The following is a 25,134-nucleotide window of genomic DNA, read 5'->3' as shown; positions in this document are numbered from 1 at the left end:
GATGGCCATCCTGAATGACAGAGAAGCTGCGTTGTCAAATTTCTGTAAGCTGAGCAACAAAGACCATGCTCTGTCATAAACCTTCCTCGGTCAGCTTTGTCATAGTAATGAATAAACATTCAGCATGTTGTTTGGAGTTATTTTTCTTGCTAAAAGGATATTTGTCAAATAGTTCTGAAATGGAAAGGAGTTGGATAGCAGTTCCTTCTTATTCCTGCACTTTAGGGGTGGCCAACTGAGGATCTCCAGCTGTTGTTAGACAACTCCTCCCATAATGATAGTTGTCATCGCTCAACAACAGCTGCAGAGCCTCAGGTTGGACACCCCTGCTCTACTTGTTCAGTGAGACAGATTCCACGATTGCTCTCTCTCAAGGATCTCTTCACTCATTGCACTCTTAAGGTGTATGCCTAAAGTTTTAAGCATACACCTAAAAGTTGAATGTGACAACACAGGCATTTGAAGACACCAACATCATCTGAGACTGGATTGGCTGCTGCTCCTTGGTGGGAGGCCAGGGTTTGCTGCTGTGCAATGTGTGAAACAGCCCTGATATACTGCTAGCCAAGTTAAGCGACTTGACAACATGTGAAGTAAACCTCTTTGTTATCTGCTCTTCCCTAGCATGCTCTCTTTATAATACAGGCATATTATAGGCATACTGTATATTATTTGTTGCTTGGCCATTAGGCTGTCTCCAAGAATGGACAATGTGATGTGATAAGCAAGACAGCAAACACGCAAAACTTTGACACAGTATGCTGAAAGAAGCCAACTTCTACAGCAGGATGCGAAGAGGCCCATAATTTCCTTTCAGGAAGCACGGAAACAGTGTCACCAGAGGCAGACTGTACATGCATTGACTTGATTCAGGAGCTACTTTTCAGTAAAGATAAGGTAAAGTGTGCCATCAAGTCGATTTTGACTCCTGGCACCCACAGAGCCCTGTGGTTTTCTTTGGTAGAATACAAAAGGTTTTACCATTGCCTCCTCCCTTGCAGTATGAGCTGATGCCGTTCAGCATCTTCCTATATCGCTGCTGCCCGATATAGTAGTTTTCAGTAGTTACCAGAAATTCTCATCAGAGGATAATTGCTACAGAGTAGCTTTAGGCCTAATCCTGTAGCAATCAGCATCAAGCAAGGAACTCCGCAATTCCAGCTCATTAAATTCTCCAAGCACTATTCCTCACAGATGGACATTTCCAAAGGATAGAGCCTTCCATAGACTTGAGTATGCAGTGTTAAAGATGTATATTAAATCAGTTTTGCAAACAGGGTTTCCCCCTTCTTTGTTGTCTGAGCACAGTCCCCCTCTTCTTTTCTAGATATCTAATACAATAGTCTGCTATAAACTAAATAATTAACCTAAGTGACAGGCTTCTGTTTATTTGAGGAACAAATTCTGCAATTTATTTTTTGTCAGCTTTAACATTATTCAGAAAGAGAAGGAAATGTCTCCACAGGTTCAAATGATAATTCTATATATTTGCAAATTAGATTGTTTAAGATTAACTAAACAAATGGACAACTTTGACACAAGCCACATTTGATTGCTTGTTTGGAAAATGTGTATGAACTGTAGTTTGGGACTTATTATTTATTATTTATTTATTTATTTATTGAATTTATATACTGCCTAGTATAAACATCTCTAGGCGCTTTTACTAGATAAATTTTATTTAAAAAAACAAATGTGCAAGAGACTGCAATTAAGGAGATGTGAAGCCAGTCATAGGAATTCTATCCCATCCCTTCTCTTTTAACTGCACTCAAAAGATATGGCAACACTGATCTTAACCATAGTTAATGTTAACCAGGTTTCTCTGAAACCAATATTAAAATATTCATTTAGCAAGATCCAGCATTACATATGCACATGCCTAAGACGAGGTACTGATGAAGATTGCTGAAATCCATTAGTCATGTTGACAAATACTCTGCACATGTTATTCTTGCATCAATAAATCATGGCTGGTGGTGCAAAAGCTTCAGGCTATCACTGAATTAAAACCTTGTGGCCCACCTTCTCCAAATGCTCTGAAGCAAAACACTCTTCAACCAGCAATGTTCTGAAATTAAAAATAAGCTCTACATTTGCACTAGGTGGTACAGAACTCAATTGTAGTGCAGTTTAAGGCAATGGAAGGACTCGAGAATATAATAACTCTATCATTTTGCATCCAAGAGTGGTCAACCAGATGTACCTAGAAGCTCACAAGCAGAACATAAGGCGATGACCACCTCCTATTTGTCCCCAGCACCTGGTAATCAATATAACCTCTGGACATCAGAGGTTTCAATTAGCTATAATGGATAAACTATCTATTAACAGACCTGTCTTTGTGGCCAACAAAAGTTGACAAACCTATCGTTATAAGAAAATTAGCATGTATATATCAGCAAAATTATATATCATGTGCTCTAGGTGGCAGTAAAATGCTACTCTAGAAATTAAAGTCTTTTCAGTATAGCTAAAGGAAATGAAAAACATGGGGGGAAATGTTTATACATTTTGGCCAGCAATTGAGGGCTATTGAATTTTCTCAGATTACAAAGCAACAGCATAATGTTCTACTTAAATGTGTGTAATTATTTCCCTTTTCCAGACAGGATTATAGCATTTACCTGCATGTTACTGAATGGTATGTAGCAAAATGAGAAGTGAAAGCAAGAGATGGGAAGATGGGGATGGGGGAGAAAACAACTTTATCCTAAATTTTACTTTTCCCTTTTGGTCCATTGCTCTACTTTCTTGCATATGAAAGCAAGCAAGCAACCCCATTATGTGCAAAAAGCAACCAAAACTATACAATTTCAGCCATTCATCAAAAGCCATCTACTTTGTATGAATATTTTATTTTGTAAGAAAAAGCACCTGAATATTTTATTTTGTAAGAAAAAGCACCTGGCTTTAAGCTTACCATTCCCAACATATTCCCCATAGCAAACACATTCTCAAAATGTGAATAATATTTTTTTACATTTTGAACCCGGCATGTATTCATTATCATCATGTTATGCTTTATCTTTAATAATGTTTTTAATAACAGTAAAACAATTACAAAAACTAATCAAGCCTTCATTTTATACTTTTCTATTTTATATTTTCCTCTGTTATTAACAAAAATTTAAAGCTATTATTGCTAAATTCTTAGCGACTGAGTCTAGGACCTGTAAACCAAAGACAGACTCCTAGCTTATATCTGCCCCACAAAGACTTGTAGCCCTTAGAAATACAACTCTCTCTTTTCCCCAGAACAACTGCCTGCAGGTAAATAACCAGAACTGCACAGGCTAAGAAAAGACAGTTGTGGGTTGAATGAGGCCTATGAGCTATACAGGGGGCCCTAGTTATCTACAGGCTCAGTATCCGCAGTTTCACATATCCGTGATTGAGTCTTAGGGACCCAGTTTCATTATCTGCGGGTAGAAAAATAGGCAAAACACACCTATCCATGGTTTTGAGTGTCTTCCGATGTCATTTTCTGCCACCATTTTCCAGCAGAGAGCCATTTTGTCTTTAAAAACTGGCAAATATTTGACTGTTTTCGGGGTTTGGGGGGGCATTGCTGGAGAAGAAGGTACTATCTTTTTCTTCTCTTATTACCGCCCCCTATTTTGTTGTTGTAAGGAACCTAATCCCCCAATTCCCACTGACTCAAGGTTTCATCATTCACGGTTTCCATATTCACACCTATAGGGGAAAACAGAACTCCCACAAACAACATGGGCCACCTGTGTCTTGCCTACTCCTGATCTCAAAAGTTTCTCATTCTATGAATATCTCTTCAACAATAAGCAGTACATCAGCTTTCAACATTAGTTTAAACAAAAAACAAAAAAAACCTAGGACTTCTAATGAAACAAAGAGTTTGCACATTCATCACTTTACCTGTTTCTGTTTGTAAGCTTTCCGATATCCGAAAACAGTGCATTTTACTGAAGTTACGGGAAAATAAGCGCACACAGTTTGGAGGAAGAATCATGTTTCTTAGTCTTCCAAATGTACATTCTGGAGGTACAATCACACAGCAAGCAGCATGAGCCTATAGAAAACACAGCATCAAGTTCTTGTAAAGTTGGGTCTAATTTCCATTCACATATTTCAGAGCTGTAAATTTTGATTCTTAAGAGCAACTGATCACCCAACAAATTACTGCATTTTAGTGATCCCACATCCAGGATCAATTTTCTGTAACTTGGGAAAGTATAATATGTGGCACAGATGATAAAGACAGACAAGAGGAAAGCTTTTTAAAAATTCTTTCTTCCAATGGAAGGATGCAGAACTTGAGAAGTAGCATCAATTGTTGACCAAGTCCACTTATCTTTTCACATATGGCCCAAACCTCACAAATATAAACACTGGGAGGTAGTAGGGTTAAAATTTAGGAAGAGCACAGGTCAACAACAATCTGTCGATGGGCATGCAATCGAGTCACCCATTAGCTAATGGCCATCCCCCATCTATCTGAAATAAGCCATAGCGATCTGTTTCAACTTGCCAGTTTTACACAAATTCAAGTATCTTATACAAAGTTCAGGGCATCTGATCATCTATTTTCATATCAAAGCCTTATGACTATATGTGCCTGACTTTTAAAAGTGCTGCTGTTACCCTGGAAACCTTACCTCTTTCCCTGACAACTGTGTAGCAAAGGGCCTCAGAAGGCGAGCCCAGTTAGCTCACTAGCATCTTCCTCTTCACTCAGTTGGCAGCTTAAGTCCAGGAGTCAGGATTGGAACTCCTCCCTGACCTAAAATAGCTTTCACAGCTCACGTACCATGATGCATATGGGTTACCATCTCACCTGCCATGAACCTTCTTCTCCATCAACCTGAATCTTTCTTCTAGCTCCTCCTCTACAGCAATCAGGCACACCGTCTCCCCTGTTCTCAAAAGACTACCCCATAACCCGTCCTCCTTCTCCAGCTACTGTCTAGTCTCTACCCTTGGCCTCCAAACTCCTGGAACATGCTGCTTACTCCCACTGCCTGGACTTCCTCCTCCTCCTTCAACCCTGCTCTGTATCCCCTCCAGTCTGGCTTCCGCTTCCTGCACTCCGCTGAACTCCCCTCACAAAAATTACCAATGATTTCCTCACTGAAAGATCTGTCTTAATCCTTCCTGGCTTTTCTGCTGGCTTTGATATAGTTGTTTACTCCTCCCGCTCAACTCCCTCTGTGGCTTAGGTCTTTGTGATTCTTCCTACCTGTCTAATTGTTTTTTCAAAGTTTCCATAGTAGGAAGCTCTTCTTCCTCTTTCTTTCTATCTGTCAAGATCCCCTAGGGCTCTGTTCTTGGCCCCTTGCTGTTCTCTCTCTACCTGCTGTCCCTGGATGACCTCATCAAATCCCATGATTTTCAGTGCCATCAATACAGTGCCAATACTGAGTTCTACCTCTCTACCCCAGAACATTCTCCCCATGTTCAATCCTGCATCTCCAACTGCCTAGAATGTCAGGTTGGGCCCTTCATTGGTCTTGGATACATTGAGCTGGAGACAAGCTCAACCTTCCTCCCAGCCTCTCTCTTTATTCACTAACAACTGCACCATCCAGCGTGTGGAACAGGCCCAAGGCCTTATCTTTATCTATGACTACTCTCTCTTCTTTACTTCCCATAATGCGTTTGTCACCAAATAATGCCACGGCTTCTCATTACAATATTGTAAGAATACAACCATTCCCCACGGCTTCCTTAACAAAAATTCTAGTTCATGCCCCGGCCATCTACTACTGCAGCCTCCTCCTCACTGGTCTTCCACTGACTCCACTCCTCACCTCCATGCAGCACTCTGCTGCTAAAATTACTCCTCTCTCTCACTGTTCCAGCCATGTCACTCCTCTCCTTAAATACTTTCACTGTCTTCTCATGGATCCAACTCTAGCTCTTTGTATTTACAACTTTAAAGCTCTTCATGGCCTTGTCCTTCCTACTTCTCAGATCTCCTTTCTCCTGTCTGTGACCTTCATTCCTCCAACTACACTATCCTCAATCGAAGTCTCCTGCTCTCTCAAAATGTTTTTGCCCTTTCTCCTTTGCTGCTTCTAATGTCTGGAATTGCCCCCCTCTTTCTTCCTTCAAATCCCTTCACACACACCATTTCCATGAAGCTTTTGGCACAATGCCTTCATCCCCATTCCCTACTTACTGTAAGTAACTAAGCTTAAGTACATGCCACGGAAGCATTCACATCTTCCCCTGCTAACCCCTGACTCCATTTCATTCTTCTTCTGTTGTTTCCCTTTGAGTTGATATATAGATTTTCTTCTCATTCTGTGTATAGCACCATGTACATAGATAGTGCTATATAAATAATTATAAATATTATAATTATTATGTATTCAGCTCTGCTACCTGACTATACTCAAGGCTTACCCACATCATCCACTCCATAGCTGCCCAGAGACACAAATTTGGGCGGGGTATAAATTAAATAAATAAATAAATAAATCCTCTTCAAGAGGACAATAAATGTGTGGCAGGTTCATGCAAGACCTCTTACCAGCCAGGCATCTGACTTCATAATAATTTAGTCCAAAAAAAATTTGTAGGCTAGTAATTTTATGGTCTTCTATGCAACAAAATTAAAGGACAATAAACAATGGGCATTATTCTGCCCATAAGCAGGGCAGATATAAAGACTAGTCAACAGTGAGGGGCCACAAAAGATTCAGACAGAGGAATGCAAGTTGTAAAGCCAACGGAGGCACAGATGTCTATAATGTGGGTGGGGAGAAAAGCAGTTTTAATCTGCGCATTCTTGCTTCTCTTTTTATACACAGCAAAAACACAATGATATGAAAGAACTGGGGAAAAGGATTACACAAGGAGTGTAACACTAAGCTATAGCATTTTCCTTAGTATAAACAGTTGTAGACTCTGAAGAGCATTACCACTCCTTCTTTCAGTTACACAACACAACTGCTAAGGAAATACAAACTCGCAGGAAATACAATCAAGGGTCAGTTAAAGTATCACCACGATGCTACAGGGTTGCTGTTTTGATTCCCAGCTGCCCAATACAACATGAATATGTCAGATGTTTCCATATTCCTGTCACAGAGCAACAATTAAATTCCCATTGTCTGAGGAGGGAATAGAGAGGTGAAGCCATCACCTCTCTTTAAACCTGCAGCCCACATCTGCTATAGAGACACATTTTATTAATATTTTCATTGACACATATGGCACACTTGTTCAAAATGGGAGAGGTACAAGATTTTTAAAACATATTTCCCCATTCTACTGTAGATGTAAAAACATCTAAACATGGTTCATTCATGTTAGAGAAAACAGACAGATCTAAAATGTGTTTCTAAATGTCATTTCATTCACACACACAAATTTAAGGAAAGGGGAGTGCTATTTCAACTGAAGACTTTTCCATTCATTTATAAAATTATAATATTTGTGGGGTAGCACAGATACAGGATTGAGTCTACTCTCATGATGCAAATCTCTACTATGCAGGAAACCATAATGACACAACATTCTAGTTGGTTATTTTTTTTTTTTTAAATCTTAATGTTTGTTTTTTCTCATTTCAAATGAAACACAAAGTCCAGCCATCACAGTTTTCTCTCACAAAGATTCACCAACCTTATTTTAAAAAAAAAACTGGCTAAAGAAACAGTACTTCAACTAATGAAGTTTAATCAGTAGCAAAGATAACATACTGGGACTTTGGAGAGGCTGTCACTGATTGCCAGCACTCTTTTGTATGTGTTGCTTTGCAGAGTATGGTGAAATACAAGCTGAGATGCCTTCTGATCATCCCATTCCTACAGTGCAAGAGACCTTTTGCCTTGATGATTGCTTGCTTTGATCGAACAAAAATATTTACAACCCTAATTAGGTGAAATGTTCCCCAAGGTATCTTAACAGCAAGAGGGACATCCAATAAGGGGTGCTCCACCCTCCCCACAATCTGTCTGCCAATGTCATTTCCCCTTCTTATAGACTCCCAACACTGGAAGTCAGCCTAGCCAGGAGAAAAGTGCCTGGGAGCAAGGGAGGGGAGTATGAAGAGGCCAGAGGGACATAAGCAAAGACCATGGAGAGGGTTCAGAACCAGGCATCATGGAGAGGGCTCAGCACCCTTTCACCCATGTGCTTCTTTTGCTTTTGATGGAATCAGCTGTTTCATCTAGTTTGACCCTAATCCTAGTTGAAAACAAACATTTTAGGAGGAAACATATAGTTGCTATGGGGAACAGCCATGGCTCAGTGGCAGAGCACATGATTTGCATGCAGAAGATCCCAGCTTGAATCTCTAGCAGCTAAAAGAGCCGAGGTAGTAATCATGGGGAGAAAAACTCTGCCTGAAACTTTGGAGATCTGCTGCCCTTCAAGTAGGCAATACTGAGATAACTGGATCATATAATCTGACTCAATACAAGGCAATGTCATGTGAGGTGTGTGCATGTGCATGCACTTCAAAATCTGCTACACAGAAAGGGGGGAAAGGGAAGGATGGTATAAAGCTGAGTAAGTAGATAAGAAATCATTCAGCACACTGTCACACCCAAAAAACGTTCCACAGCATGCAGTGTTGCCAGTTCTTAACTGTATGCTGTCACTTAAAAGACATACAAAAAATGTATTTGACAATGAGAGGGGGGAAAGCTACCATGTTCTACTCCCATCAGAGTGATTTATTTTCTGTTTTCAGTGTCTCACTAGAAATATGTCCTATTTAATTTGTTTATAGGGATGTATGTGTGTGTATTTTTAAAGTGTGGTGACGACTTATATGGTCATACTGGCTTTCCAGACTACATTGCTGTACTGTGTGTACAGTATTTCAATACTTTATTTTTAAAAATATAAAGTGTGTTGCTGTGAGTGTCTGACTCAACAACACTGTCTTAGTTTTATTATAAGTTTCTTTGAGGACCTTCATTGGGCCATGAAGCAGGATATAAAACTTGAAGAACACATACATACATACATACCAGGATGCCACACCATTCACATCGCATACCCGAGAGCACCTCTGAAGAACCACAAGTTTTCTTGCAGATCTTACACCGGGCACCTGAAGGAAGATTTCCCTCCCTCCAGTGATGATGGTATGTATCCTATAAAACAGATCAAACTTTCAAACATTTACCATGAGGCTTTTAAAAAGTTACATACAGCATATATATTGGTAAAATGTTACATTAGCTGCATTTGAAATATTAATATAGAATCTCACAGAAAGTAAAACACCTTTTTTTTAAAAAAAAGTGTCTGACTTCAGAATGCACTGTAAGAAATGTCTGTTAAAGTTTAGTAAATTTAGTTTATCCAAATAAATACATTTCCTATGTTTTCGAAACCAAAAAACCCAAAAAACAGAACAGCAGACTTACATGATCCTGATGACTATCCTGATGGCACTGCCGGCAGTCACTGCAAGCAAAAGGGGCACAATCTGTATGCACGTGAAGCTCACACACTGAAAATAATGAGAGTGAAATGGAAAGAATTTGTTTCTGAATTTGCTTTATTCTTACACATTTTCATCACACTTAAAGGAAAGGAAGGACTCTTAGGCAAACTACTTTGAACCCATGTTCAGAAATGGACCTTGAAGGGGCATAGCCTAGTGAAAGAGAACATGCTCTGCATACAGAAGGTCTCGACTGCAGTCCGTTCGCTGCCAGTTAATGGATTGCAGGGAGCAGTGCTGAGAAAGACCTCTGCCCAACATCTTTAGAGAGTCACTAACAGTCTGCGGAGACAGATAAACCAAACGTCCCAACTAATTTAACGGTCATTACACATTTTCAATGAAGCTGCATTAGAATTTTACATGGAGAATAATTTCTGAAACCATTTCCCACACAACAATAAGATGTTCTGAAAAAAACATAACCTCCACAACAACATACACATGCAGCAGCAGCTGCACTACCACCTCTGTAGGTATTTCACCAATGCTGATATAGGACTATTCTGTTGGAAAGTGGAGATATGGCTTCTTTTCTTAATCAACATTTTTCTGCAACTCTGCAGACTTTTCTGTCACGTAAATCTTCATCCATCTTCCTAGAATATCAGAATAGCCCTATTTACACATTACATTAAACACTAGTACAACTAGTGTACAGTGTACACAGGTATAATCATTCACACATTATATTAAACACCAGTACAACAGTATACTTCCTGTCTGTAGCATGCATTCCAGGGGCTCACTTTTTAAATAAATGCAGATACAGTCATTCACACAAAAACATGTACCTATGTACAGATATATGGAACACAGGTACAACATAATGTCTGGACAGGGTTACAAATCACATCTGCCATGGTTAAGATCAGAATAAAGGTACACTGATAGGAGCATGACCCTTTGAGTTCCAATCTTACCTTCACAGCGAAATGATAGAGATTCTAATTGCTTTCTGCACACAGCACAGAACTTTCTCTTGTAATGTCCTGAAGATCCTAAACAATGTGCAACTGGAGCCTGCAAAGAGAGAGAGAGAGAGTGCTTTGACTATATACTTCAGACTCAAAATATACAGGTTCTGCATAAATGTATATGGAAAATTAAACTAGATTTAACACATTAAGCAAGTTGTGAATTTTTATGTATTCAGTATCCACCAGTCAAAAATCAAGTTTATGTATGTATTTGTTCAATCTTTATACCGCCCTTTCATAAGACATCCCAAGGCAGTTTACAAAATTAAAACCTTAAAATCTGTTAAACAATAAAAACCATAACACACACACACACACCCCAGAAAACCCCAAACCATTAAAAATACAAACAGAAGCAGGAAAGCTGAGAGAAAATTCTCATTGTACAATTATACATACACACACACACGTATAATGAAGACATAATGAATACATGCCCCAAATACAGGGAACGTGCTGAAACACGTCTCTCCCCAGTAAGAAACGTTTCCTCTACCCATAGCTACTTAGTACATATGAACAACCCTGTGTCAGAACACACAAGCTGGTAAAAGCTGGTGTAAGGTAGAAGATAACTACAAGACTGGAAACCCCCATTTCAAGTCTCTGGCTCTGACTGAAGCTTGCTAAAGTGGCCTCAAACAAGCCACTCTTCTCTCAGCCTCAGATTTGCCCAAGCCCCATCCACAATATGGAAATAACAATACTGACTTGCCTTACAAAGCTACTTACTGACTGTAAGTATTCCTGAGACAGTATATTTGATACACTTTCAAGGCTCTAAATTGCTGTATAAACGTACTGATAAAATGTATTTTCTGTTTTCCATGTATGGAACACACATGCTCACAAGATGTTTCAAATACTGTATGTTGGATACAAAACTCTGGTATTGCAGCCACCAGTTCTATATGTAGTGCTTTATAACTATTATAAATGAAGATATTAACAGTGTTTGCTTTTGTGTTGTGGGATGCAGAAGCTGCTGCTGTTAGGTTAGCTGCTAAGCCGGCTATAAATATTTTCCCCTTGCTCTTGGTTATTCTTTTCAGATGGTTGGCTCAGTCTCATAACATCACAGGACTAACTTTAACAAGCACAAGTGCACCAGCAGTTCCAACAGGAAGATAAACTTCATTCATGCACCTGTGATGGCTCTCCAGACGTGCATCTCTAATCATCCACTGTGCAGCAAAAAACAACAAAACCAGTACTAACAACTGTGTATGGCACTGTAAGATTTAAAGAGTCTCCTTAATCCATCACGGTGCTTCAGCACATGGCACACAAAATTGGGAGGGGGGGGAGCAGACAGGTTTACAGACAGGCCTGTCAGTGATTAACAGCAAAGATAACCAGAAGTGCAACCTTCATGTTCAGAGACAGTATTCCTTTAACTACCAGGACGCGGAAATGGTTATTTCCATCATACCTTGTTGTGAATCTTCCTGGGGCATCTATTGGACCACTGTGAGAACGCGGAGCCAGCAGCCGTCCAACCTGGCAGAGCAGTGTTTAAGTCCATGTGTAATACTGATGTAGATGCAGCGCCTGGCATTCTGACCAATGAAATGTGACCCTCAGCAGCGTGTCTCCAATCTCACAGAGCACTTCTGAAGCACAGGTAGGGCTCTGAACTCCACAAGCTCTTGTGCAACAGCACATGCACTGGGGGGAGTGGTGCGAGGGCTCCCAGCACATCCCTGCAGTACAGTGGCCTCAGCCTCAGATTCCTATTGCCTCAGCCTGGGGCATCACATTCATAGAGGCACATTCACTGGCAACAGGAGACTTATTTAAATAGAAATGAAAGTAGCAACCACTACCGCTGAAGCAGGAGCGGCCAGTGAGGGCAGCACGGTGGGGGGGCAAGAGGCAACTTTTATTAAGCACCTGCTCATTTAGTAGTAATAAGCAGGTGCTTACCAATGTGCTACGCTCCACCCACAATCCCGCACAGGGTGGCGGCGCTCCACCCAGCAACTAGAGCAGGCCTGCTCAACTTCAGCCCTCCTGCAGATGTTGGCCTACAACTCCCATAATCCCTGGCTATTGGCCACTGTGGCTGGGGATTATGGGAGTTGTAGTCCAAAAACAGCTGGGGGGGCCTAAGTTGAGCAGGCCTGATCTAGAGGGACCACAGCATGGCACTAGCCTCTGTGTATGTGGCACCTCCACACATGAGCAGAGACCAGGGCTGTGCCAGGGCCATGCCAGATGCCAGACAGAGCGCCACCACCTCACGCAGGATTGCGGGCGGAGCATGGCAGCTTGCAGGTGCTGCTTACAGGCTGGTCAGCACCTGCTTATTACTCTTTAAAAAGTACCTCTCGCCGCCCCCGCAGTGCTACCCTCACCGGCCACTCCTGCGCTGAAGGCAGGTAGCTCTGATTAGATGGAGCCTTCGTTCTCATAGATAAATGACCTCCTCCCAGCATCCAAGTAAGGAGACAACCAAGGGCAAAATCATTAACTGCCTATCTTTCAGCTTGTTCCAGGTGCTCCTTTCCCTGAAAATTGTGCTCCATGGGACAAGCTTTTTCCTCCTCTCCTCCTCAGCATGAGAAGTGAAGCCACTGGCAAGAGGCTTCAGCTAACTGGTACACAACAACTGTTCTGACCATTTTTGGTGCTCATGCTGAGGTGAAACAGTGATTGGAATTTGAAGGTGAAAGTTAATAGCAATATCCTGTGACGGGGTGGACAACCTGAGGCTCTCCTGCTGTTTTTGGAGAACAACTCTCATCATCCCCAGCAGCAAATGCAGCTATGAGTGATAGGAACTGTAGTCCAAGAATAGCTAGAGAGCCTCAGGCTGGTCACTCCTACCCTAAGTTCATGTAAAAGAGATAGGGAAGGTGTGGCACTTAAAGGGTTAAAGGTTTAACATGTTAAGAGGTGGAGATAAATAAAAGGAAGGACTGCCTCCCCTGGGAGGCTTCTTCTTCAGCGTGTGTTCTACTAAAATGGCTGCTGGTCTTTCTTTGCAAACACTACATCATGTCAGAATAGGATGCTTTCTTTGAGTCAGCAAAGAAAAAAACAATTAGAACGGCCCATAACAAAGATTGAAGGGCGGGGGGAGAGGATATGTTGAGATTGGCTGCTGAAGGATACAGCCAAGTGAAAATTCAAGGACGTAAGTTTGGAAAGCTATGGATCCTTTAGCAAACATGGCCCATCTTCAGAACTGTGGTTTTCAAAACTCAAGCTGTTGACGCATTTGAATTAGAAGATATGAGAGGTATAGAATGGTTTCTGGCTTAAAGCAGAAATTACAGGAACACCAAATGAATGCTCTCATGTTTGCTATGGCAGACGCTGCAAAGGATATTCTGCATGGTTTACCCATCACTACAGAAGACCAAGAAGATTACAAGAAAGTGAAAGAAGTTTTGGATAGTCATTTCATTGGGAGACAAAAATGGCATACATGAAAGGGCTAAGTTTAACTGAAGATGCCACGAACTAGGAGAAACTGCAGAAGCCTTTATTACTGCTGTGCATGCCTTAATTGAGCAATGTAACTATGGAGCTCTCAAGGAGGAACTTATAAGAGACAGGACTGTTGTGGGCATAAAACATACAAAACTGTCAGCTCAACTTCAGTTGGATCCTGATCTCACTTTGGCCACTGTCACTGCATGAGTACACCTTCATGAAACCACAACAAAACAACAGCTGGATCTGCAGGCAACGGTCCCAAACAACATGATGCCTGATAATGTGGACATTGTAAAGACTAAGAATAAAAAGGGGAATCAGATAGTTAGACCTAAGGGTCAGCTTAAGCCATCACCATTAATGGAATCTGCAAAAGTAAAGCAGATTGTTAGAAACTCCAGAGAAAGCATGTGTGGGCTCTGTGGTAGAAAAATCTACCCATACTTGTCAACAATGCCCGGCAAAAGATGTGGAATGTAGGTGCAAACATAAAACAGGACATTTTGCAGCTGTCTGCAGAACGCCCCTCAATCTGCAAATGGTTCAAAACGACATTCTAAAAGCCATTGATGAGGAAGCAGTGGAACCTATCTTTTTAGGCGCTATATCCTCTATTGATCAAATGGTAGCAAAAAGACCAAAAAATAAGCAAGAGGAGTGAGCAAACTGAACCTTTGTGAAATTTTTTGGGGGGAAATCCTCCCCCCAAATTGCTCAAAGGCACTTTTGAAGCTCCAAAAAGCCACTCAAAGTCACTTTAAATTGCGAGGAGTTGGCAGGGTCAGCAAGAAGAATGAGCAGATTGAACTTCAGAACCCCATAATATGGCAGAAAGCCCCTCCCCCCATCACTAAACAATCTCGCCAAACTGTGGATACTCAGGTTGCAGTTGACGATGCCGGTCAAAATTTCCCAGTTGCGGATATTCAAAACCGCCATTGGGAAAACCATGGTTGGCAAGAGATGACTGTACCAGTATCAACTTGAATGGCAAAAAAAATCAGTTTAAAATTGATACAGGTGCCGCAGTTACTGCCATTCCTATGAAAGTATATGACCCATCCTGAGATTTATGTTTAGTTCCTGCAACCAAAGTGCTATGGGTTGCCAGTAACAACCCTTTGCATGTCTTGGGACAGTTTCAATACAAACAACAAACCAACAGATCCAATAATGTAACAGAAAACAAAAAATCAATTAAATATGTAAATCTAAATTATATTAAAGGTAATATATGGACCATATCACTTTATATACATGATTGTTGGATGAATCATATAAGATGTCAAAATATGAAAGCACGTATGAGATTTCAAAAATATGTAAGCACAGCAGCTTTCCGGTAATATCTGCTGTATCAATAAACTTTTTTAAGTGCTCAAAAAAGTTTGATGGATCTTCAAAAGATATTAGTAACATCTTCTTTATATTTCTGTGTTGAATAATAAATCCTTTTCCATACGAGTCCACAAATCTTCTCCCACCATATGACCATTCAATGTAATGTTCTCACAGCATTCCCATTGAAACTTTTTCCCCGTATTTTGGTAACACTACTGTTCTATTTTTCTTATATTCATATCTGTGCTGATGTTTGATTGTTATATCTTATTGACATCTTATATGATTCATCCATATCACTTTGTATACATGATTGTTTCACCTTTAATATAATTTATATTTACATATTTAATTGATTTTGTTTTCTACTACATTATTGGATCTGTTGTTTGTTTGCATTACAATTCAGATCCCTCCCTTACATTATTTGTTTGATACATTGGGACAGTTTCAAGCCATGCTGGGGAAAAAGGGGAGGGTTGTACATCATCCTGTGTACAGGATGACCTCAATACACCCCTGTTGAGATTGCCTGTACTACACCAGTTACGACTTGTGCAGAGACTTGATTCCTGATGCATCTCTCTGTGTTTTTACAGGACTGGGTAAACTTTCAGGACAATATAAAATTAAGTTGAAGCCATCAGCTCTGCCCTTTGCCTTGACAGCACCCCACTGGATTCCTATGCCTTTACAAGGCTAAGATCAAAAATTGAAATAGCCAGGATGGAAAAGATAGGGGTCATCTCCCCAGTAGATGAACCTACGGTCTCGTGTTCAGGACTAGTAGCAGTGCCAAAGCTCTATGTAAACATCTGCATTTGTGTGCATCTTATAGAACTTAACAAATATGTTTGCAGGAAAAGCTACATGCTTCCAGCAGTTGACCAGACATTGGCTCAATTAGCTGGTGCAAAGGTTTTCTCAAAGCTTGATCCTACAGCAGGGTTTTGCCAAACTCCCCTGGCAGAAGAATCTTGACTACTTTCATTATGGGTGTCATTCAGCAAGTATTGTTTTAACCACCTTCCATTTGGTCTTTCATCTGCCCCAGAGCACTTTCAAAAAAGAGTCTCACACATGGTATCTGGATTTCCAGGCGTTCTTTGTCATGCAGATGATGTCCTAATTTATGCCATGCAGAAGATGTCCTGGTTTATGGTTAATAAACAGGAACATGATAAGAGGCTGGGGGCAATACTGGGGCATTTCAAACAAATGGGCCTCACACTGAATGAAAAATGTGGATTTGGGAAAACAAGCCACAAGTTTGTAGGACATATCATTAGTGACAAGGGAATCCAGCCTGATCCAGATAAGGTTACTGGACTTGTAAATCTATCAGAGCCTCTGTTATGTATTGCCAGTGTGCCGGTTTTTAGGCATGGCAAATTATTTTGGAATTTTTTAATCAAATATTTTGCAAGTGGCGAAGCAATAATGGGAACTTCTCCACAGGGATACTCTGTGAACCTGGGATTATGCACAAAGAGGTACATTTGCAGCCATAAAACAATTCTTGCTTTCTTCTCCAGTTTTGGCACAGTATTCTGAAAAGTACCTGACAATTGTGGCTGCAGATGCTTCCTTATATGGCTTGGGAGCTGTGCTTAATCAGATTCAACTGGAGGCAAGAAACATCCAGTTACATTCATTTCTCTTTTTTAAAAAAATAATTATTATATTTTATTGATTTTAAAGATACAAATACAAAAGTTGGTTTTAAAAATACAAAGATACAAAGATGAAAGGGGGAAAATGAAATTAATATAGGATCAAAGAAAAGATGCATCTCCAAACTTACAATATCCATGAATAAACACAGTTTTACATACTTGTTTAGCAAACTCATAATCCACAAATAAAGTACCATCTTATCATCAGAGTTGTCTAATCCGACCAAACGTCCTTTTTAAACAAAATCCAAGAGAGAGGCTATAATGATGAAAAAATGGCAACTCTATCAGTTATGAACTTTAAATTAAACCTGAATCTCATTAATTTTTATATCATTCAAGTACCTAACATATTATCTCTCAAAAAGTATTGGATAATTGCATCAAGGCAAACTAAAATGGAAATAGAAAATACCGGAAAAATAACAAAAATGCTCAGATTAGTAAATATAAAAATCTTATTTCCTACTAGACAAAGGAAAACTAGTAAGCTAATAGTCTATAATAGAATAGGAGGGAGGGGGAGCCTTTTATCATCAATGAACCAGGCCAGTTGGTAATGCTATTAAACTAAATAAAGATAATAAAATGAAGGAACAGGAAGAAGCCATAATATAAAGTCATCAAAGATTTTGTCAATAAGCCAGTCCAATTAGTAATCCAGTGAAAACTAAAATTACATTCATTTCTCAATGTCTTACTGACATGGAGTGGCACTATGCTCAGGTGGGAAAAGGGAACTTTAGATGTTACCTGGGCCTATCAACATTTTTGTTCTTATTTGGTAGGATTAAAATTCACTATACACATTGAATCACAAACCTTTAGTAACCTTACTTGGCTCAAAACCCCTGAATGACCTTCCTCCAAGGATTCAAAGATATTATTATTATTATTAATTTGATTTTACCTTCTGAGATTTTTGTTTGACAATAAGCATGTACCAGAAAAGTCATTTGTACCAGCAGATGCACTTTCCAGGGTCCCTGTTCCTCTAAAGAAGGATGAGCTTTGGCAATAGAAGTGAATGTTTATGTTGACCATTCAAACTTATCTTCCAGCAACAAAAGGATGACTCCAGAGAATTCACATGGCACAATGCTAGAATGCCACATGTCAGACAGTAATTTGCCTGGAGACCTTATTGGTGGTGAGACCTTATTGGCAAACTGAGATTACCTACACCTCACAGATGGTTTGCTCATGAGAAGGCAGCATATTGTTGTCCCCAAAGAACTTCAAATGAATATACTAATTAAAATTCCTGAAGGCCATCAAGGCATTAGTAAGTGCAGTGAGAGCACGGCAGGCTAGGTATACAAATAAAAATGTTAGTGGATAATTGTGAGACCTGTTTTAAAATAAGAAAACAGAACCCTGAACCTTTAATTTCAGCAAAGCTACCTGAGAGACCATGGCAGTAAGTAGCTACAGACTTGTCTGGCAAGGGAATACACAGGTTATTATTGTTGATTATTTTTCCAGGTATATTGACCTTGCCTTGCTTACAAAAACTGAAAGCTATGTTTGCTAGACATGGAGTTCCTGAGCTACTTATTTCAGACAATGGACCTCAGTATAGCTCTGCTTCAAAGTGTTTGCAGAGAGATACGACTTTTAACATTGTATCAGTAGCCACCATTACTCTCAAAGCCATGGGGAAGTTGGACATGCAGTACAAAATGTGAAAGGGTTGTTGGATAAGGGGATTGATCCATATATATCTCTTTATTGTATAGATCCACTCCCCTTGCTTCAAGATCTTCACCGGCAGAACTTCTCATGAGACATTGACTGAGGACCCCCTTACCAATGGCACCTTCCAAGCTTCAACCCTAGTGGCCAGCTGTGAAAGACTTTCAATGATGAGACATGGAGCAGAAGTGATGACAACAGCATAATTGCAATGTTTCAATATTTGGCACAGAGTTCAACCATTATCAAAGTTGCTCCCTGGGGAAAGAGTTTGGATGCAAAGTTCCCAAGTATTTGGAATTGTGCAGGGGGAAGCTACAACACCTAGATCTTATATCATAAATAATCCCCGAAGCAGTGTCCATCAGAATTATGTTCAGAACATTTCACCTTCAGATGGAGATAGATTGCCACAATATCCATCTCCAGTTCAGCCAATAGTCCAAGAGAGAGATAGGCTGATGAGGGAAACAGAATGGGAGTACAAGCCTGGTCAGAGAGATATGTCAGACCTCCCCAGACACGTAATCTGTGATACATACAAATTTCAAATAAATGGTTGGAGAACATTTACTCTCATAAAATGATAATTTTAAATTAAAAGGGTACTTTTGGGGTCTAAGCTGAAAACAGTTTAAGATTTATAAATATGGACGAAGGGGAGATGTGGCATAATAGTGTACAGCACTTAAAGGGTAAAAAGTTTAACATGTTAAGAGGTGGAGTTAAAAAAAGGAAGGACTGCCTCCCCTGGGAGGCTTCTTCCGTTTGTGTTCATCTAAAAGGGTTGCTGGTCTTTCTTTGCAAACACTACAGAAGGAAGGAAACAAAGGACACCCTGTTAACCTCTGGCAAAGAAAGCAATCTCTTCTGAAGGATATGGCTTCAGCTTACAGGAAAGTTATATGAAATCCAGTGCCCGTTTAACTGAGATACAATGCTCTGCACTCCAGAACTGTAAATTCCAGTTCATGCTTACAAAAATGCAGATCACACAAATATAATACCTTTCTATGAATAAAGTGGGGGGAAAGAAAGTGGGGGAAGAGAGAGCCAACTGCAAGCCGTGTAATTATACTGGCACAGTTGTGCCAGTATAGTTAAGATGGAGAGTGTTTTCAACACACTGCCATTATAAACCCTGAACATTATATTGCTTATAAAGTAAAATGTATACACTCAATCCCTCTGAAATTATGCACATATCAATTAGGGTATAAGAGACACCACCAATCCAAATGCGGTGCAAATCCATTGCAAAATGGCCAAGATACAGCAGTTTAAGTTTTTAACTCCTAAAAAGCGAGTTGAAAGTTTTGGCCACATCTTTTTCACCACAGATAATGTATATTTTTAAATGTTTGATGTCTTTTCAGCATTCCTCCAAAATTCAAGTCCATACTGGACTGGTGCCTTTTGCTGGTTTGAAATAGATCAATTTGAGTAATTACTGTTCGAAATCTCCATAATAATAGGGAAAATAACTAAGGGAAAGTTCAATCAATCAATCATCTTTATTACGGTCAAAGACAGCACAGGATATAGTACAGATACAATGAAATAAAAAATCATTAAAGTGATTATAAACCAGATAGATACACTTAAAATGCTGTGAGAATCCATAGCTATAATTAGCTATGATTATGATTACTGAAATATGACTCTAAAAACTGTGGGGTGATTAATAAAATAAGATAAAACAGGGGTAAAATTATACTTATTAAGATACAATCCTAGAAGCTGTGGGGAGATTAATAGAGCAGAGATAAAACAAGGGTAAGTATGCAACTATCTTTAAAAGTAGGGCATCTAATAATATAACATAGTTCAGATTACATAGAAAAGCTAACATGTGAAGTAGAGGAGCAAGTTTAAATTATACAATCAGGTAAAATGATCAGTAGTTAAAAATCTGCTGCAAGGGGTACTGACTGGCAATCAGGACCTGGCGGATCTTGCACACTGCCCTGCAGAAACTGGCAGCATTGCACGTGAAGGTTCGATTGTCATCTGAGAGCAACGTTTTGGTATAGTCTTGACTAGAGCTACCAGGGTATTTGAGAAGCAGGGGAGATACAAGCTTGTCACAGCTGTCTTTATAACAGAGACATGAAAGGAGCACATGCTCTATGGTTTCCACCTCCCCAGAGTCACAAGGACAAAGCCTTTCCATGAGTGGGATCTTCCTGTATTTGCCTTCCAGAATGGTGGAGAGAAGGGCATGACACCAGGCGAGGGTGAACACCCTTCTATGGTTTGGTATTTCCAACTGTGACAAATATGCAGAGGGGAAAACAATGAATCTACGACTATCCGGGGCCAGAAAGCCCAGCGCCTTACTTAAATCTGCCTGGCATTCCGTATCCAGAGTCCTCTCTGTTTGATGTCTGTTTCCACCTTGTCCCAGCCCATAGCAAGCAGAAGGGATAGGGAGATGCCCAGATGCACCACTTTGTTGAAGACTGCCCATTTCCAAGAGGATTGAAAGTTGTCCTGCAGGGTTAGCAGGGCCAGGCCCCACGGACGAAGGGCTAGTTTGAATCAGTGGTTGAGAACTGTCATCCAAACTTTAGCCTCCACTTTTATCTTGCCAGTTTCCAGCCGTAGAGTGGCATTGGAGACACAGCAAGGCATTTGTAAGGTCCCTCTCAAGGATTTAGACTGAACACGTTCTAGTATAGCAAGAATGGATGGAGATCCTGGGTGGGCACCATATAATAATTGTGCCAGCGCTTGGCTTCATATAGTTTGAGCGCTGCAGGTATGTAATGGCCACCTCTATAACGAGGAAACCTCAAGATGGCAGTGGGGCTCCTCTCGGCTGCTGGGGCAACGTGATCACAATGGGCCCTTCTTGAGCCAGAGGCATGGAAGACCACCGCCAGGTATGTAAAGCAGGCAACCTGCTCAATTCTGTGTCCATCAATATTCCAATGGTAGGTCTTTGGTCTTCTAGCAAAGGCCATAACCTTGGTTTTTTGGTAGTTTATTTCAAGTTGTTCACTCTTGCAGTGCTATGATAATGTTGCCATCGCCCTTCTGAGGCCTACCACAGTCCTCGAAAGGATAGCAGCAGCATCTGCATAGAGTAGGATGGAGACGACTCTTCCAGCCAACTTGGGAGGGTGGAAGTCAGGGTTGTTGAGATGGCTCACCATGGCATTAATACAGAAGTTGAATAACAGCGGGGCCCGGATACATCCTTGTTAAACTCCCTTCTAGGTTGATATGGGGTTCATAAGGTGTCCTTGGGGGCTACATCTCACATTGAGTGATGTGTCTGTGTGAAGGGTGCAGATCAGATAAAGCAGACATCGATCAATTGAGGAAGATTCAAGCTTTTCCTATAGCTTAACTTGGGAGATAGAATCAAATGCAGCCTTAAGGTCTATAAAGGCAACATAGAGGGAGGTAGATTTGTTAGAAGAGTACCTTTCAATGAGATGTTGGAGCACCAGGCACTGGCCAGTTGTAGATCTGCCTTCCCTAAAGCCCGCTTGTTCGTCTGCCGGCATCTCTTCTTGCTCTAGCCAGTCCTTGAGTTTCCCATGTACATGCCTGGCATACAGCTTGCTGATGGTGTTGAGCAGGCTAATGGGCCTATAATTGGCAGGGTCATCCCTTTGTCCCTTTTTGAACATGGGGATGATGATCGCCTGCCCCCAGTGCCTGGGGATGCAGCCCTGGCAGTCAATATGGGTAAATAACGAAGCCAGGACTGGTGCCCACCACTCCAGGTTACTTTTTATAAGATCTATAGAGATGAGGTCTTCTCCTGGGGCCTTTCCCACTTTAGATTGTGAGACAACAGACTCAACCTCTGCTGCAGTGACCAGTGGCCAGCTGGGCAAATCTTTTACATCCTTTGGGGGGGGGGGACCTGAGTTTGCTGTGAGGTCCTCGTATAGGCTCTGGAAGTTCAATTCCCAAGTTGCTGGAAGGATGTGGGAATCTATCGGGATTATGCCATTGTAGGAAGTGTTGGCCGTGATGCACCAAAATGTGAAGGAGTCCTTCTGTTTGGCTGCCTGGATAAGTCGTGACCAGGTACCCTCATGGTCTCGCTCTTCTTCATTGTCAGCAGATGTTTATATTGTTTCATGAGTTGTGAAAGATGTGAGAGGCCTTCTAAGGCGTCTGCCCCAGTGCTAGCACTATAGGCAAGGTAGGAGAATGTAAGGGCAGTCTTTGCTTCTATACAGTCCTTATCAAACCAGGGTTTGGATGGACGCCTGGGTAGCTTTGGAGCACAGTCGGCTTTCCTAATTAAATATTTTTTGAGTTCATATACTGAAACGTTGTAGGTCTCCAAAGGGGCAAAAGATGAATCCTTTGATGTGAGGTCTCGCTGGTAAGTCAGGAAGGGTTCTGCAGCAAGCAATTCTTTTACTGTTTGATCAAGCTGAGGTGTCCATTTGGCATGGCATCTCCCCTGGCCCTCTGGTAAAATATTGGGAGTGTAGCGAGTCTCCAGGCGTAGCTGTTGGGCCAAGGATGCTAGTTGGAGTAAGAGTGGGAAGTGGTCACTATCTACGTGAGGCATAACTTTAAAGTTCACAACAGAAGGGAGCAGGTTCCCAGTAACAGCAATACAGTTTATGGTGCTTGTTTTTGTACCGGACAGATATGTAAATTCTCCTGGGTGATCACTTTCCAGTGAGCCATTTAGGATTTGAAGGTTAAGTCTAGCAGTCGTGTGTGCTAAGCAGAGCCCCACAGAATTTGCTCTCTAATCCTTTGACAAGCGGGACAGGGGTAGGAGCTCAGATCCTGAGTGAGGGGTGGGTAGCTGATGTCGAGTAAAAAGGGTGTGGTCATCTGGTCCCATCCTAGCACTGAGGTCACCTCCCATCACCACCAGCGCTTCGGGGTTGGCCAGCAGTAGGTCATTTGTGTACTGCTCAAGCACAGTCCATACAGAGCAAATTACAGATTTCAGTTGCTGTGGTGGTAGATATACATTAATTAACAGCAGCGAACTTGGACCAAAATGGATTAACAAGGCCACAGCATATTGTTTTAACAAGGTGGGGGGTGCCGGCGTTATCTGCAGGGAGGTGGAAATTAGTATTGCCAAACCTCCTTTGAGCCTTCCACGCCCAGTCCCAGGTACCGACACCAATGAGGATGAGGGAAAGTTAGCTAAGAGCATAACTGATCCTGCCCAATGAGAATTCTGAAGCCAAAGTTGGGAGGGGCAAGTCCTGGCAATGTATAGCGAGTATCTTCCTGGTTCTGAACATAGATGCCCAATAAGAGTGCTCATAGATGTCTATGAGCACTCTGGCACTTGTATAGTTAAACAACCATTCCCACCCACCCCCCTTCATGGGCATTTGTTTGCTCCCTCTGCCCCCTTTCTCTCGCCCCCACCACAGCAAAGCTTGGAATAAATTACTAGAAAGTAAGTCCTTTGATTCCACTGGAGCTTACATGTAAGTAAACATGCATAGGAATCAGGACCAGCAAAGATCCTAGGCAAGAATGTAGGGTCTCCTCCCCCCCACACCTTTTCCTAGCCTCTCAGCAAAGCACAGAATGGGAGAACCTTTCAGCGGGGGGGGGAGGCATTTATTTCTCTGGGGCTTACTTCTGAGTAAAAATGTATAGGATTGGGACCAATGACCACATGCTAGAAGTTCTGAAGAAGGAACCTTCAAGGAAATCCTTAAAACCATTTCCACCCAGCACCAAGAAACCATCATTCTGGTGTAGACCGCTCTTGAACATGGAGGTTCTACAGCAGAGCCAAACAGCTTCTCTTGGCCATACTTAAGAAATGAAGCCTCCATACTCACAAGCAGTTTGGCTCTCATGTAGAACCTCCATATTTAAGGGCAGTCAACACCACAATAATAGTTTGGTGGCAGTGAGTGGGAATGGTTTCTGGGATTTCCTTGCTGTACTTCTTTGGAGCTTTCTGGAAGCATGTAACTGAGCACTGTGAGAAAGAGGATGCTGGGCTGGAGTACATCTGCCTTTTCCAGCAGCATTTTGATAACTGAACCTGAAATTCTACATGCACACCTAGAAGGAAGTAAATAAGTCATTATCCTATCAACCATTAGGTGGAGGTCTGAAGCTTAAAGAGGAGAAATCTACTCCGTCTATGCTCAGGCATCTTTATGCTATCAAATGATGGAGTTTCTACCAACTAGTTTTCCTTCCCTCAAATTAATGAAACAACCCTCCTCTTACCTCCCTACAAGTGACCATTCAAAAGTGCCTCCATATCAAGACACAGCAAGTTGATAGGCTAGCTTATGTACACATTTCCTGCTTCAGAAACTGGATAGGAAAGGACAATTTTAATTACTCTTTCCAGTCCCTTTTCATCTATCATCGCTGCAGTCTCTCATCTATTCCTGTTCTTAATATTCACCATAAAGCACTAGTTACATTAAATCTGCATTGCAATGTCAGAAGACCCACTGAGAAAGCGGTATAGTTTTTGGTTCTCATTTATTATTAAAGCCTTTTGCAGAATGAGATCTTCATAAGAAACAAAAATCAATTTGCAGAAGAAGATGTAGCAATCTTATCCTAGCAATGC

At 41.1% G+C, this 25,134-nt stretch overlaps 1 protein-coding gene across 1 annotated transcript in view; it reads right to left on the bottom strand.

The window, feature by feature from the left end:
* DGKQ (diacylglycerol kinase theta) overlaps positions 1 to 25,134 on the bottom strand; it is a 105,052-nt gene that overhangs the window by 55,154 nt on the left and 24,764 nt on the right. The window contains exons 3-6 of the mRNA XM_053290593.1: positions 10,369 to 10,468; positions 9,366 to 9,451; positions 8,964 to 9,089; positions 3,895 to 4,048 (exon numbers count right to left, since the gene is read on the bottom strand). Coding sequence (XP_053146568.1) covers positions 3,895 to 4,048; positions 8,964 to 9,089; positions 9,366 to 9,451; positions 10,369 to 10,468 — 466 coding nt within the window. The remainder of the gene's footprint in view (positions 1 to 3,894; positions 4,049 to 8,963; positions 9,090 to 9,365; positions 9,452 to 10,368; positions 10,469 to 25,134) is intronic.

Source organism: Hemicordylus capensis, chromosome 2 (genome assembly GCF_027244095.1).
Source record: "Hemicordylus capensis ecotype Gifberg chromosome 2, rHemCap1.1.pri, whole genome shotgun sequence".
Lineage (NCBI taxonomy): Eukaryota > Metazoa > Chordata > Lepidosauria > Squamata > Cordylidae > Hemicordylus > Hemicordylus capensis.
Note: the sequence above shows the minus strand (reverse complement) of the source record. Positions and strands in the feature narration are given on the sequence as shown.